The 16,886-nt window shown below is 43.7% G+C and overlaps 1 protein-coding gene across 1 annotated transcript; it reads left to right on the forward strand.

The window, feature by feature from the left end:
• Positions 1 to 9,262: 9,262 nt before the first annotated feature.
• Positions 9,263 to 16,315, forward strand: LOC130113419 (pannexin-1-like). The gene is made up of 6 exons (XM_056281020.1): positions 9,263 to 9,641; positions 11,165 to 11,286; positions 12,378 to 12,577; positions 13,667 to 14,171; positions 14,303 to 14,473; positions 14,591 to 16,315. The coding sequence occupies exons 1-5, from the start codon at positions 9,461 to 9,463 to the stop codon at positions 14,453 to 14,455; spliced, it is 1,161 nt and encodes a 386-aa protein (XP_056136995.1). The 5' UTR covers positions 9,263 to 9,460; the 3' UTR covers positions 14,456 to 14,473; positions 14,591 to 16,315.
• The last annotated feature ends 571 nt before the right edge of the window (positions 16,316 to 16,886 follow it).

A 16,886-nucleotide genomic window follows, 5' to 3' on the forward strand; every position in this document is an offset into this window, starting at 1 on the left:
AGCGCCGCATCGGTCCAAGACTTGTCTCAACAGGTAACCGCCTCCCAAATGACATGACTCCTCCTCTGAAGGACGTCTCCTCCTCGCATCTCTCTTCACGGTTCCTCTCTCTCGTCCCCTGTTGACTCCTATATGAAGCAGACTTTAAAAAGTGCCAGCCTTGAATGGGCGGGCTACGTGTCAATCATTTGTTCATTTGACGAATCAGAGGCCTGAAACCACTTGTCAAATTGCTCCAATCATCAGTTTGAATCAGCCGTCAATAATTTGCTAATTTGTGCGAGGCGGTTTACAGGAGGCGGGATGATAGACCATTACAGTTTTGCACTAATCTATATGCGTTTATTCTCCTGTTTTCGCGTAAATTACAGATTTGACTGTAATAAATCAATGAATTTGAAGCTCGTGTTCATACATATCAAAGCTGATGATAGGATGATAGACTTGATGCAGGAATTTTTTTTTTAGAGATTAATTCTGAAGAACCCATCCTGACCTCTGTAATCACTGGTGACTGAGAGAGTGAAATAAAATTTTGAATTTGCTGATGGTCCTGGATTTTTGTAATGTCTTCTGAAAAGTGGCATACAAATATATTTGAGCTGAATCGCGTTGAAATCTATACAGTATTAGACCATCTCAGACAAAGCTGCTGCAAAAATCTTGTTGGAACTTCATCACATTTAATGTGAAATTATAATAATAGGGTGAAAACGTCAGAAATTTAGGGGAAAGGGTCCGCGGTGGTGTAGCGGTCTAAGCATCGGCTCTGTGTCGATGCAGTTGCCCACTGGGGTCTGGGGTTCGCGCCCCGGTCTCGTCAGATCCGACTATGGCCGGACTCGACGAAGCAGCGATCATTGGCAACGCTGTCTTCGGGAGGGGGGCGGAGTCGGCTTGTGTTCGTCACGTGAATGCGTCTCTGTGTGTGTCGGAAAAACAGTGGTTCGGCTCGGAGTCGCCTTGTCACGAAAGTGGCGAGGCGGTCTCCTTCGAGACTGCCGGCCGGAGAGATGCAGTTGGCGAACGCATACAGTGCGAGGGTGGGTGTTTGAATTAAAACAGGGATCGATTGGCCACTAAATTGGGAGAAAAAAGGGAAAAATCAGTAATAAATATATTTTAAAAAAAAAAAGAAATTTAGGGGAAAAATACAAAACTTACAATAACCTGGGTGTGTGCATACCCTTTTATAATTGGGGATGTGGCTGTGTTGAGAATTAACTAATCACATTTAAAATCGTGTTACATATAGTAGATAGTATACACCTGCCATCAATTAAAGTGACTGTGATTAACCCCAATTAAAGTTTAGATGTTCCTCTAGGATTTTCTTGACATCTTCTTGGTTGCATCCAACTGCAAAAGCCATGGTCCACAAAGAGCTTACAAAGCATGAACAGGATCTCATTGTTGGAAGATATCGATCAGGAGAGGGGTACAAAAGAATTTCCAAGGCATTTGATATACCAGGGAACACAGCGAAGACAATCATCAACAAGTGGCGAAAATATGGCACAGCAGTGACATTACCAAGGAAAGAAAGAAAGCCTTTTTATTCGACATTGTATTCTTACAACAAACTGTGTTTTTACAATGAATTTGTTCTCTGCATTTAACCCATCCTGTTGTATAGGAGCAGTGGGCAGCTGCAGTGCCCGGGGACCAACTCCAGTTCTTCTTTCCAGCCTTGGTCAGGGGCACAGACAGGAGTATTAACCCTAATAGGATAAGACATTTCTCCAAAATTGATGAGAAGACAAGGAGAAAACTGGCCAGGAAGGATACCAAGAGGCATACGGCAACATTAAAGGAGCTGCAGGAATTTCTACCAAGTACTGGTTGCTCTCTACATGTGACCACAATCTTCTGTATCTTCATATGTCTGGGTTATGGGGTAGGGTGGCAAGACAGAAGCCTTTTCACATGAAAAAATAAAAAACAAAAACATCCAAGCCTGGCTAAATTTTGCAAAAAGATGCATCCAGTCTCCCAAAACTGTGTGGGGGAAAAAATGTTTTTTGGTCTGATGTGATCAAGGTTGAACTTTTTGGCTGTAATTCCAAAAGGTATTTTTGACTCAAAAACAACAGAGCAAATTACCAAAGAACACCACACCCATGGTGAAGCATGACGGTGGCAGCATCATGCTTTGACTCTGCTTTTCTTCAGCCGGAACAGGGGTTTTACCCAAGATGGAGGGAATCATGAATAGGTCCAAATACGTTGATTTTGGTGCGAAACCTTCAGACGTCTGCTAGAAAGCTGAAGATGAAAAGGAGTCTCCCCTTTCAGCACGACAATGTCCCAAAGCATACATCAAAATCAACAAAGGAATGGCTTCACCAAAAGAAGGTCAGTATTTTGGAATGGCCCAGCCAGAGCCCAGACTTGAATCCAAAAGAAAGTCTGTGGGGTGGTTTCCCGGTAGCTCACACGGTACAGCGCATACTATGTATCAAGGCTGAGCTTTTATTGTAGCAGCCTGGGTTCGAATCAGCCTGGGCCCTTTGTTGCATGTCATCTCCTCTCTCTCCCATGCCTTTTCTGTCTCGCTCTACTGTTGCTTTCAAATAAAGTGGAAATGCCACACAAAGAAAAAAAAAGAAGAAAAGAAAAGAAAAAAAATCTGTGGGATGACCTGAAGAGTGCTGTGCAGAAAAAGTGTCCTCACGATCTTATGGATATAGAAAGTTTTTGCAAGGGAGAGTGGAATATACACCAATCAGGCAAAACATTAAAAACATCTGCCAAATATTTTGTAGGTCTGCCAAAACGGCTCTGACCCATCAAAGCATGGACTCACAAGACCTCTGAAGGTGTCCTGGTATCTGGCACCAAGATGTTAGCAGCAGATTCTTTAAGTCCTGTAAGTTGCAAGGTGGAGCCTCGCAAGACTTGTTTTTCCAGCACATCCCACAGATGCTCGATTGGATTGAGATCTGGAGAATTTGGAGGCCAAGGCAACACCTTGAAACCTTTGTCATGTTCCTTGAACCATTCCTGAACAGTTTTTGCAGTGTGGCAGGGTGCATTATCCTGTTGAAAGAGGCTACTGCTATTAAGGATAACATGGTCTGCAACAATGTAGGTAGGTGGTACGTGTCAAAGTAACATCCACATGAATGCGAGGACTCAAGGTTTCCCAGCAGAACATTGCCCAAAAGTATCACACTGCCTCCGCCGGCTTGCCTTCTACCCGTAAGGCATCCTGATGCCATCTCTTCCCCAGGTAAACAATGCAGCTGGCCATCCATATGATGCAAAAGAAAACGGGATTCATCAGACCACCTTCTTCCATTGTTCCATGGGCCAGTTCTGACGCTCACATGCCCATTGTGGGTGCTTTCGGTAGTAGACAGGGGTCATCATGGGCACTCTGCAGCCCCATAAACAGCAAGCTATGATGCAGCCCCATACACAGCAAGCTATGATGCAGCCCCATACACAGCAAGCTATGATGTACTGTGTTGTGACACCTGTCTATCATAGCCAGCATTAACCCTTCAGCAATTTGAGCTATTGTAGCTCTTCTGTGGGACTGGACTAGACAGGCTAGCTTTCGCTCCCCAAGCACATCATTGAGCGTTGGGCACCCATGACCCTATTGCCAGTTCACCGGTTGTCCTTCCTTGAACCACTTTTGGTAGGCATTGACCACTGCATACTGGGAACACCCCACAAGACCTGTCGTTTTGGAGATGCTCTGACCCAGTCGTCTAGCTATCACAATTTGGCCCTTGTCAAAGTCACTCAGATCCTTACATTTGCCCATTTTTCCTGCTTCCAACACATCAACTTCAAGAACTGACTTGTTCACCTTCTGCCTAATATATCTCACCTCTTGACAGGTACCACTGTGTTGAGATTATCAATGTTATTCACTTACCTGTCAGTGGTTTTAATGTTTTGGCTAGTCAGTGCATTACCAATTCAAGACATTCCAAGCTGATAAACTCTTACCCAAAAAGACTGCTGTAATAGAATCAAAAGGCACGTCAACAAAGTATTAGCTTAGAGATGTACACACATATGCAACCAGGTTATTATACGTTTTTTCCCCCTAAAAGGTTTCAGTTTATTTTTCAATTGAATTTTCTAGGTTGCAATTTGAAATTAAAGGTGTAAAATCTCTGCTCTTTGCAGATGATGTGGTTTTGTTGGCTTCCTCAGAATGCAACCTCCAGCGTTCACTGGGGCGGTTTGCAGCTGAGTGTGAAATGGCTGGGATGAGAGTCAGCACCTCCAAGTCTGAGGCCATGGATCTCTACCGGAAAACGGTGGATTGCTCCCTCTGGGTTGGGGATGAATTGTTGCTTCAAGTGAAGGAGTTCAAGTATCTCGGGGCCTTGTTCACGAATGAGGGTAGGATGGAGCAGGAGATTGACGGGCAGATTGGTGCAGCATCAGCAGTAATGCGGCATTGTACCTAACCATTGTGGTGAAGAATGAGCTGAGCCGGAAGGCAAAGCTCTCAATTTACCAGTCAGTCTTCGTTCCAACCCTCACCATGAGCTTTGGGTAGTGACCGAAATGGTGAGATCGTGATACAAGCGGCTGAAATGAGTTTCCTCTGTAGGGTGCTTAGCCTTAGAGATAGGGTGAGGAGCTCGGACATCTGGAGGGAGCTCGGAGTAGAGCTGCTGCTCCTTCACATCGAAAGGAGCCAGTTGAGATGGCTCGAGCATCTGATTAGGATGCCTCCTGGGCTGCTTCCTTTGGAGGTTTACCGGGCACAGCCAACTGGGAGGAGACCCCAGGGTAGACCCAGAACTCACTGGAGGGACTACATGTCCAGTCTGGCCTGGGAATGCCTTGGGATCCCCCAGGAAGAGCTGGAGGGCGTTGCTGGGGAGAAGGACATCTGGAGTGCCCTACTTAGCTTGCTGCCACTGCGAACCGACCCCGGAAAAGTGGCTGATGATGAATGAATGAAAAAAAAAGGTGTAAAAATTTCTGACATGATTTATATTGGTTTCTTTTTTTTTTTTTTTTACAATCACAAAAAGCTTTCTTTTAACCGAGCCACTGAGGATGCACAAGCCAGTGCATTCTTAGTGCCAGTCCCAAGCCCGGACAAATGGGGAGGGTTGCATCAGGAAGGGCATCCGGCATAAAATCTTTGCCAAATCAAATATGCAGATCATAAATACGATTTCCATACCGGATCGGTCGAGGCCCGGGTTACCAACAACCGCCACCGGTACTGTTAACCAGCAGGGTGCCGGTGGAAACTATGCTACTGTTGGGCGAAGGAGAAGGAGAGGGGGAAGGAATGTCCAGAGGCAGTTAGAGAGGAGTAAAGGTAGGCGTGTGGAGGGGAGAGTTGGAACTTTGAATGTTGGCACTATGACTGGTAAAGGGAGAGAGCTGGCTGATATGATGGAAAGAAGAAGGTAGACATACTGTGTGTGCAAGAGACCAGGTGGAAGGGGAGTAAGGCCAGGAGTATCGGAGGTGAGTTCAAACTCTTCTACCATGGTGTGAATGGGAGAAATGGGGTAGGGGTAATTCTGAAGGAAGAGTATGTCAAGAGTGTGCTGAAGGTTAAGAGAGTGTCAGACAGAGTGATGAGTATGAAGCTGGAAATCGAAGGTGTATTTCTGAATGTTATTAGCGCATATGCCCCGCACGTTGGGTGTGAGATGGACGAGAAAGAAGAATTCTGGAGTGAGTTGGACGTGGTGGACAGTGTACCCAAGGATGAGAGAGGGGTGATTGGAGCGGACTTCAATGGACATGTTGGTGAAGGGAACAGAGGTGATGAGGAGGTGATGGGTAGGTATGGAGTCAAGGAGAGAAATGTGGAAGGACAGATGGTGGTGGATTTTGTGAAAAGGATGGAAATGGCTGTGGTGAATACATATTTCAAGAAGAGGGAGGAACACAGGGTGACATACAAGAGTGGAGGAAAGTGCACACAGGTGGACCATATCTTATGTAGAAGGTGCTATCTAAAAGGGATTGGAGACTGCAAGGTGGTGACAGGGGAGAACGTAGCAAGGCAGCATCAGATGGTTGTCTGTAGGATGACTTTGGAGACCAAGAAGAGGAAGCGAGTGAAGACACAGCCGAAGATCAGATGGTGGAAGTTGAAGAAGGAAGACTGTTGTGTGGAGTTCAGGCAGGAGTTAAGACAGGCACTGGGTGGTAGTGAAGAGTTGCCAGATGGCTGGACAACCACTGCAGAAATAGTGAGGGAGACAGCTAGGAAGGTACTTGATGTGTCATCAGGACAGAGGAAGGAAGACAAGGAGACTTGGTGGTAGAATGAGGAAGTACAGCAAAGCATACAGAGGAAGAGGTTGGCAAACAAGAAGTGGGATAGTCAGAGGATGAAGAAAGTAGACAGGAGTACAAGGAGATGCAGCGTAAAGCAAAGAGAGAGGTGGCAAAGGCAAAGGAAAAGGCGTATGGTGAGTTGTATGACAGATTAGACACTAAGTAAGGAGAAAAGGACTTGTACCAACTGGCTAGACAGAGGGACCAAGCTGGGAAGGATGTGCAGAAAGTTAGGGCGATCAAGGATAGAGATGGAAATGTGCTGACAAGTGAGGAGAGTGTGCTGAGAAGGTGGAAGGAGTGCTTTGAGGGGCTGATGAATGAAGAAAATGAAGGAGAGAGAAGGTTGGATGATGTAGGGATAGTGAATCAGGAAGTTCAGTGGATTAGCAAGGAGGAAGTGAGGGCAGCTATGAAGAGGATGAAGAGTGGGAAGGCAGTTGGTCCTGATGACATACCTGTGGAGGCATGGAGATGTTTAGGAGAGATGGCAGTGGGATTTTTAACTTGATTGTTTAACACAGTCTTGGAAAGTGAGAGGATGCCTGAAGAGTGGAGAAGAAGCATACTGGTACCGATTTTCAAGAACAAGGGCGATGTGCAGAACTGTAGCAACTATAGCGGTATAAAGTTGATCAGCCACAGCATGAAGATTTGGGAAAGAGTAATAGAAGCTAGGTTAAGAGGAGAGGTGACGATTAGTGAGCAGCAGTAGGGTTTCATGCCACAAAAGAGCACCACAGATGCGATGTTTGCTTTGAGAACGTTGATTGGGAAGTATAGAGAAGGCCAGAAAGAGTTGCATTGTGTCTTTGTAGATTTAGAGAAAGCAGACATAAATGGTATTGCTCCTTTATACATTTGTGATTTATTGACTTGGTATGTCCCCTCTCGACCAATAAGGTCTGCAGATGGAGCCGTGCTAGTTATTCCCAGGTCTCCGTTGGTTACAAAGGGTGACCGGGCTTTTGCTGTTAGAGCCCCCACACTATGGAATGCTCTTCCTGCTGAGCTAAGACGAACTAAGTCTTTAGCTTCTTTTAAATTTCGTCTTAAAACTTTTTTTTTTATGAAAACTTTTACAGATATTTGATATTTGTTTTTATTTTTACCGTTTTTAATTTTACTCTTATTTGATCTTACTCTTATTCCTGCCTTGTCTGGTTTTATCTGTATTTTTTATTTTTTGTGAAGCACTTTGTAACATTGTTTTAGAAAGGTGCTATATAAATAAAATTCTTCTTCTTCTTCTTCTTCTTATTATTATTATACGACAGGGTGCCGAGAGAGGAGGTGTGGTGTTGTATGAGGAAGTCGGGAGTTGCAGAGAAGTATGTAGGAGTGGTGCAGGATATGTATGAGGGAAGTGTGACAATGGAGAGGTGTGCGGTTGGAATGACAGATGGGTTCAAGGTGGAGGTGGGATTACATCAAGGATCGGGTCTGAGCCCTTTCTTGTTTGCAATGGTGATGGACTGGTTGACGGACAAGATCAGGCAGGAGTCTCCATGGACGATGATGTTCGCGGATGACATTGTGATCTGTAGCAAGAGTAGTGTGCAGGTTGAGGAGAGGCTGGAGAGGTGGAGCTATGCACTGGAGAGAAGAGGAATGAAAGTCAGTAGCAGCAAGATGGAATACCTATACGTGAATGAGAGGGAGGACAGTGGAATGGTCAGGATGCAAGGAGTGGAAGTGACGAAGGAATATGAGTTTAAATACTTGGGGTCAACTGTCCAAAGTAATGGGGAGTGCAGGAGAGAGGTATAGAAGAGAGTGCAGGCAGGTTGGAGTGGGTGGAGAAGAGTGTCAGGAGTGATTTGCGACAGAAGGGTACCAGCAAGAGTTAAAGGGAAGGTTTACAGGATGGTTGTGAGACCAGCTATGTTATTTGGTTTGGAGACGGTGACACTGACAAAAAGACAGGAGGCGGAGCTGGTGGTGGCAGAGTTGAAGATGCTAAGATTTTCACTGGGAGTAACGAAGAAGGACAGGATTAGGAACGATTATATTAGAGGGACCGCTCAGGTTGGACAGTTTGGAGACAAAGCAAGAGAGGCAATATTGAGATGGCTTGGACATGTGTGGAGGAGAGATGCTGGGTATATTGGGAGAAGGATACTGAATATGGAGCTGCCAGGGAAGAGGAAAAGAGGAAGGCCAAAGAGGAGGTTTATGGATGTGGTGAGGGAGGACATGCAGGTGGCTGGTGTGACAGGAAAACGCAGAAGACAGGAAGAAATGGAAACGGATTATCCGCTGTGGCGACCCCTAACGGGAGCAGCCGACAGTAGTAGTAGTAGTAGTAGTAGTAGTAGTAGTAGTAGTAGTAGTAATAGTAGTAGAAAAAGCATTCATCTTTACAGGGGTGTGTAGGCTTTTTATAACCAGGGTTTGTGTAAAATTGCAGCGGTAATCATGGTTTGTGTATTGGACTGACAAATATATAACTGTTTTTGTCCGTTATCCAACTGCATTTGTTCATGATGTGTACTTCCATGACACAAGTAGCCTATGCAGTCTACTAAACATGTGCCATCTAAGTTAGACTTCGCCTTCAGATGACACAGTTAAGTCATCAAACTATATCCCCTATAACATTTGTCACACGTGACCCATACAAACTGGTTTACATATAAATTGCGCAAGTTCGAAAATGAACCTGATTTTGCCAGAACAAATATACATACAGAAATGCAAGCAATATAATTACTGCGTTAGGCCATAGGTTTTCAATTTACTATCCATTCTGACAAAGTATGAACATAACTGCCAAATTCACTGAAAACGGGAGAATAGCGCCTACAGTGAAACTCTATGTCCCGCCTTCTGTAAACCGATTCGCCAAATTGACAACTCGTTCCAGCTGATGATTGGCGAAATTAACATTTCATTGGCATAAAATATCGGGCCTCTGATTCGTCAAATGAAAAAACGATTGACAGCTACCCCGCCCATTTAGAATCTGCGGTATGGAGAGGTACCCCACTGTCTGGTCCCGTTACTGGGACAAGTGGTACAATCAATAACAGCAGTCACTTAGAATGGAGAAATACACCCTGGCGCATATTCATAGTAATCTATTAGTCGTTTTGCAGCTCTTTAATCACATTTAACTTTGGCGCACTTCTTTGACATGGGGAATTAATTAATTACTGGCCCTTTGTTCTCGTTTATCATGGCGATTGCCCACGTAGCTACTGAATACGTCTTCTCCGACTTTCTGTTGAAGGATCCAACCGAATCGAAGTACAAGGGACTGCGTCTGGAGCTGGCTATGGACAAAATCGTCACGTTTTTAGCGGTCGGTCTTCCCTTGTTTCTCATCTCCCTTGCGTTCGCCCAAGAGGTGTCAGTGGGTGAGTTGTTTTTCCAAGGTTTTTTTTTAACGAAATGCAAGTGTATTATTATTTCACGTTGAGTTCGTCTGCCGTTGCAAAGAACCGTGACGTAGAAGATAAGTCAGACATCTGTTCAACGGGCCGAGCAGTTGTTTACGAGATAAGGCGCCTCTCTCTTTGTCGCTCCGCTGCCCTCTCTCCTCTACGGCTGCCTTGCCGCTAGAAGTAGGCACTTTAGTCCAATTTGGGTGTTGAGAGCTTTATATTTGAGTGAAACGACCAGGAAAAGAGGTGGGGATAGTGCTGAAGAGGAGGTGGGTATACTGACTGAGACTCCACCCTTACGGTTGCAATGTTTCACGTCCAGACAAAGGAGGTGGTGAAGAGAGGCTCTTTAGCTTCATAGAGACCCCACCCTTAATACTTATAAATAAGGATGACCGGTGTCTATACTCCCCAAGTAATAAAACACGTTTAAGACAGGCCAGTGTATGATCCTCTTTCAAACAGCCTTGACTATGATATGGCCACGTCGTTCACAAGAGATGATTGATCTAATCCTCTTTAGCTCCTGCCACATTCTGCAGCGATTGTCATTTTATCTACCAAGACCAACCACTTGTGTGTTATCAGCAGCTCTTGGAATATATACCAAGTCCAGTTGCACTTGATTCAACTCCTTTGGATGGAAATAACTTATTTAATTTACAGTTCTGTTCATTATCCTAGTAAGGCCTGGCCTGTACCTGCAGTAGTTTGGCATGTCTGAATTGTTGGTCATTCAGCATAACTCTTCTTTATGTAGTCCACCATCAAAACAAAAATTCTAGCCAAGGTCACAGTGGGGCCTTGCGCAACAAAATGTGGTGGGTTGAACATTTGTTTCATTTGGGATATGGCTAACCACTGAAATCAAACAATAGGCAGGGGTAAAACGACCACCTTTCACGCAGAAACTCACTTTTGCATACACAAGTAATGTAGGACTAACAGGACAGTCAGCACATTAAGCTACACTATCATAATATGCACATGCCTACATGTGCTGATGGAAAAAAATACACTTAAAAAAAACTTGACTTGTTATTAAGGAAATATCCATGCCTTAAGTAACAGTTTACACGGTGTATGCGAAAACTCTAGAGGAAAGACAATGCCAGTACATGGAGGTTCTTCAGGACATATCCATCTTATTCAAAAGGCCCATCTATAATTACAAAATGGTACCCACTGTATAAACAAATGCTGCCTCAGTGCTAGTATTCATCTTTCTGTTCCCAAGATCAATCTATGTACCAGAGGGCTTTTCCGCTCCGCATCCACTGCTTTGGGGTCAGGGAGTGTATAGTTACTGAACCAACTCGTCCTGAAACCAGCCCACCAGATAATTAGGGCATGAGATAATTAGGGCAGAACAAGTGCTGAGACTGTTAGTAATAACTTGATTATATCTGCTGGGGAAAAAATTGTTTGTTTTTGTTTTTTGTTTTTGTTTTGTTTTTTACCTTTATCTGATTTGGCCACGTCTTCTCCTTAAATAGGTACCCAAATCAGCTGTTTTGCGCCTACTAACTTTTCCTGGCGACAGGCGGCCTATGTGGACTCCTTTTGCTGGGCAGCAGTACAGCAACAAGCTGAAAGTTCCCCACTATGGCTACACAAGGTACAGTTGCCCACCACATGGTAGTAAGAGGGGTTGTTTGCATGGAGATTAGGACAGAGGTGGTAACCCCCGCATTAGTGACACTATTCGTCAGTGGTGTAAGAAGATATCGACGCTATCTTTCATACAGCTGCACTACTTGATTGTGCTGTTAACATCTCCGACCACTAGGTGGCAGTTGCAGTATTGTAACAGGGCTGCGCAGACCCACAACAGCAGCAGGACTGCAGTAGCAATGGCTCCAATTGCTCTAATCTTATGCATATCGAAGTGCTTTATTTCTTTTATTTTTCTCAGATTTTGACAAAATACTGCAGTGTTTATAGTATTGTAATATATCACGATATATTGAATCGTGACACTTGTATTGTGATACAAATCGTATCACTAAATTCTTGCCAATACACACATACCTACTGTTTGTACAAAAAAAATACACATTTGCATCACGCTCTCCGAAGGTAGATTCTAGCTGTCCTGCCAACAAGGTGTAATTGTATGGGAGTATGGGAGATATAAGTGATTATACTGTATAATTTTGGGATCTTAATCAGGATCAATATCTTTCAGTATCTCGAGCTCTCAGCTAAAAAGACACAGCTGCATTTTGTGTTTACCCTTAAAGTTATAATTCTGAACAAAACTAACATGTCCAAAGTTAAGCTCATGAAAAATCTTAGAAAATACAACTTTCTTCCCATTAAAGATAAAAAACATTGTCATTTAGCGATGTATTTCAGGCTACTCTTTACATTAAAGGCCACAATGGTTTAGGTTTTTTAACTTCTTACTTTCATTTTGTATTTTACTTGCTCAATACTGGGGGGGTGGGGGGGTGGTTACAAGGCATGTTTTTGTCGTTGGTTTGAGACAGATGCAAGGAAGCGTATTTTATCTCAAACACTGTTTGTTCATGAAAAAACTGAAGTGACAAGGGCTTTTTTTAAGGGAGTTGTTCCATATCTGATGTGAGGGTCTAAGGACGGGATGTTGTGTTGCTGTAAAGACCCTTGAGGCAAATCTGTAATTTGTGATATTGGGCTATACAAATAAAATTGACTTGACTTGACATTCTTTTTCCTCTTCTCTAGTTCTTTCCATATATCCTGCTCTTAGTGGCCATCCTCATGTACATCCCTGCCCTGTTCTGGCGTTTCACAGCTGCCCCACATCTTTCCTCTGACCTCAACTTTATCATGGAGGAGCTTGACCGATTTTATAATAGGGCCATTCGACTGGCCAAAAACCTGGCATCCATAGAGAACAAAGACGTGTGTGAGGACAACCAGTGGTAAGCATCATTCTGTACCCAGGCATCACATCCATCATACCTGCCAATGAAACCTCATAGGTTTGTGTGACCATGACATAAGTATGATAAATGATAATAATTTGTTTGAGGAAATGTTTGCTTTAAATTCAAATGAGTGGGGGTTTCCGGGTAGGGTAGCAGTCTATTCCGTTGCCTACTAACATGGGGATTGCCGCATCGAATCCCCGTGTTACTTGGTGTTACCTTGGTCGGGCGTCTATACAGACACAATTAGCAGTGTCTGGAGGTGGGAAGCCGGATGTGGGTGTGTGTCCTGGTCACTGCACTAGCACCTCCTCTGGTCGGTCAGGGGCGCCGGTTCGGGGGGGGGGGACTGGGGGGAATAGCATGATCCTCCCATGTGCTACGTTCCCCTGGTGAAACGCCTCACTGTCAGGTGAAAAGAAGTGGCTGGCGACTCCACATGTATTGGAGGAGGCATGTGATGGTCTGCAGCCCTCCCTGGATCAGCAGAGGGGTGGAGCAGTGACCGTGACAGCTCGGAAGAGTGGGGTAATTGGCCGGATACAATTGGGGGAAAAAATCCCCCCAAAAAAATAAGAAAAAAAAAGTTTATGCAATCCTGGTCATTAACTGTTTAAAATTAGTGAGTGTTGCACAATTACAGGTGTACGATTCATTATTGCTTAACATAGTGTTTTGAGTGCTTCTGTATAGATTCATCTCAGTCTGAGTAGATTCATTCCGGTGTTTTGAGTGTTATAGCTCCTTCAGGGATGTGTAAATGCACACTCTAAAACAGTGTTTCTCAACCCAGTCCTCAAGGAACCCCTATCCTGCATATTTTCTTTGCAACCCTGAATAGGTACCTGTTTGTAGTTATTCAACCAATCAGCAATGAATTTTGTCAGATGTTGCACACCTTGCATAATTAAGTGCTGCGAGATGATTGGTCGAGTAAGTACAAGCAGGGCTACCTATGCAGGGTTACAATGAAAATCTGCAGGATAGGGGTTCCTTGAGGACTGGGTTGAGAAACACTGCTCTAAAACATTGTATAACGTCATTCCCACATCATGCTGAGCACCCCTGTGTCTAATTCATCAGCACTGCGCTGGACCTGACCGAGGGCTGTTTTAAGTACCCTTTGGTGGAGCAATATCTGAAGACCAAACGGTTTTCTCGCAGCCTGGTGGCGAAGTACCTGGTGTGCCGATGCCTGACTCTCTTCACTCTGCTGCTGGCCAGCCTCTACCTGGGTTACTACATCCGACTGGCCTCGCTCACCGATGAGTTTCCCTGTGACATGCGGACAGGAGTGTTAAAGAACGACAGCATGGTGCCGTCAGCGGTGCAATGTAAACTGGTGGCAGTGGGTGTCTTCAGACTGCTGAGCTACATCAACTTGGCGGTGTATGTATTACTTGCTCCCTTGGTGGTTTATGCTGCCCTGGGTCCGGCACGCCAGAGCTCTAGTTTCCTCCGGCCTTATGAAATGCTGCCGGGCTTTGGCGCTTTAGGACTGGTCACACCCTTCTACAACGACCTCAGTATCTATCTGCTGTTCCTGCAGGAGAACCTGAGCGAACTCAAATCGTTTAAGTGCTTGCAGGTGGGTCACAGCACTGGTAGCTGCACTTTCAGTTTGCAGGATGGTTTTAATAATGTGCCAGTCATGTATGTATGCAATAGCAGCTGAAGTAACAGCAGTGCTTTTACTTAGAAAATATCATTCTAATTCAGGTGCTGGAGTTGCTGCAGGAGGCAGGGGATGAGGCTTTTGACACCATGTGTCTACTGCGAACCCTCGGCCAGGTGAAGACGGATGTGGTAGACAGTAAGAAGCCCCGCCAACAGAAGAATAACAGCAAAGAAACTACTAAGCCTGAAGAGTAATCCTCTTGGAGCTGAGAGGTAAGATGGAGTTGCTGATGTTTGGCCCTGATAAATTTGAGAGCCTATCCCACCAACCCCTTTCTGTCATTCATAATATGGGGGCTAAATCTCGGAATGTGTTTTATTTTCTATCAGGTGTCTCTACTCTGTTGCTGAATGATAGGGAGCATGACAGCAAGGACATGACGAGCTGTGATGAAGGGAGGCGTGGATTGTGTTTTTAACAATGAGTATGAGAATATCTACTCCAAGAGAAAAACATATTGTCTTGGATCCAGTGTGATCTGCTGTTGGTCAAAAACTGCCAGTCTTTCTCTTAAAGGAAAGAACCAGTGTTATTACTTTTTCCACTTTGGTACATGTTATTTTCCTCAGGATCACTGTTATGCCTTTGAATTGCGGTTTAGAATGTAATCAGTTTTTTTCTAGGAGTAAAAGTTGCAGTTATTAGTTTGCAGAAAGCTGCCTATCCTAGCTCATTTGTTAAAGAAACAATCTTTTTGTGTCGACTCTAGCCCATGAAAGCTCGGGAGAAGTTATCCGAAGAAAGGGCCTAACGTGTTTAGAGTATAGGTTTTAAAAAGGTGTGATGATCAACATAGGACAGTCCGTGGTACATAAACACAATATAAACACTTGGACCTCAGAGAGGAAACCTTCAAACCCTTCATTGAGAACGCAGCAATTGAACTGAAAAGTGTGTACTTTTTTTGTGTGTAAACATAAATGAAAAATTGTCTAATAATGTACATGTCATTTGGAAGCAATCGAAACCACATTAGTGGATTACTGGAGTGGGACTTTTTTCAAACCTGAGAGCATCACATAAGGAGAAAACGCGGATCTTTCAAGATTCAAAGTGATGTGAGACCCTGACCTAGGTCAACCGCTTAGTTCAGATGTTTCATGGCCTTTTGAATACCTCCTGTCTCACTTTATTTGGGAGGAAAGCACTTACAAATGCAAAAACAAAAACAAAATGTGATTATTTAATGTATGAGTTCAGATTTCTGGAATTATGTAAAGGCTCTCAAGTCAGCAAATATTTAGAATGAAAAATGGGAGATGGCACAAGGTTTAGGGTCAAGTGATTTCTATAAACTGTTAAGAAAGACCATACAGTTACATGTAGGCATGTAAATCTTGATTACTGTGTCATGACATTGGTTTAATAACCTGTCCTCAGTCTTTACCTCTTGCACATAATACCTGTTTGCTGAGGTAGAGAACCTCATTTACAGACTCTCCTTATGCAATATTAAATACACTTGCTACTTGAGATACTACTTAAATATACTTGATACTTGAGACATAAAATGGCAACAAGTTGATTGTAAATGCTAGGTTTTATTTTGCAGTATCCCAAAGACTGGAATATAATGCTGCAACACATTAAATAAAGCACTTGTGTATTTTTACCCATTCGTAACCTAAAAAAAGTTTTTCATTTGGGGCAATAAAATGTCAAAAAGACCTATGCCCGCAACAAAAATAGATCACTACTGAATACATGAAAGGGTCTAAATGACTCTTGAGTGGCCATTTCTAAACACTTTCAGGAAGATTGTGATAATGTAGTCTTTTATAAACGCCTGTGAAATGTGAATTGAGTTATACAGACAAAACATGACATTGCACTAAAATGGGGATTATAATACAACGATGCTGTATATTGCAGAATGGCTATATGAAGGATGTGGCAACTGTATTTACTAGAGACAGTTCTCTCAGTAAGGTACCCCAGCAGTACTAAGTCCTATAGTGATCATCTCTTTTAAGGCACTGTATCTCATCTATGGTGTATGTGCATTATATTCCTTGTAAATGAATTAAGTCCTTTCCTACAGGCCAGAATTCAAATAAATGAGTTGTAAATAGCTCGTGTTTGTGTCAGTTCATTAACTGTTTGTGTAGTTATAATGGTTACCTGAATGGTGTATATGCAATACAAAAGTACAATAAATATGTAAAGTATGTAAAGCTAAGCAGATTAGTCACAAGACTTGCCTGTTTTGGGGCAGGGAGATAGCCGGATCACAGAATGAACCTGGTGTTGACACCCTGCTACACAAGAATCATTTCCACAGTAAGGAATTGTATCCGAGCATTCAAATACACTGTATGTAAATTCACCTGAATGCAGCAATGTAAACAACATGCACCTGTAATCCATAGGTTTTGCTGTCCAGCAAAAAATTGGGATGATTGCGTTTTTGCCTATCAATTTATTCCCCCTGTAATTAATGCTACATTGCAGCTTCCCCTTTCTGACAATGATCTAACGTACAGTATATACCATAACATATAAAAGAGTGGATGGGGGGGGGGTCGTGTGTGGACTATAAAGTGGGATAACTCATTGTGGTATCGGGGACGCGTATCAAACTATTGAAAGACCCCCCATTTATATGTGCACACTGTTCACTTGCTA

This window comes from Lampris incognitus, chromosome 5 (assembly GCF_029633865.1).
Source record: "Lampris incognitus isolate fLamInc1 chromosome 5, fLamInc1.hap2, whole genome shotgun sequence".
NCBI classification, from domain to species: domain Eukaryota; kingdom Metazoa; phylum Chordata; class Actinopteri; order Lampriformes; family Lampridae; genus Lampris; species Lampris incognitus.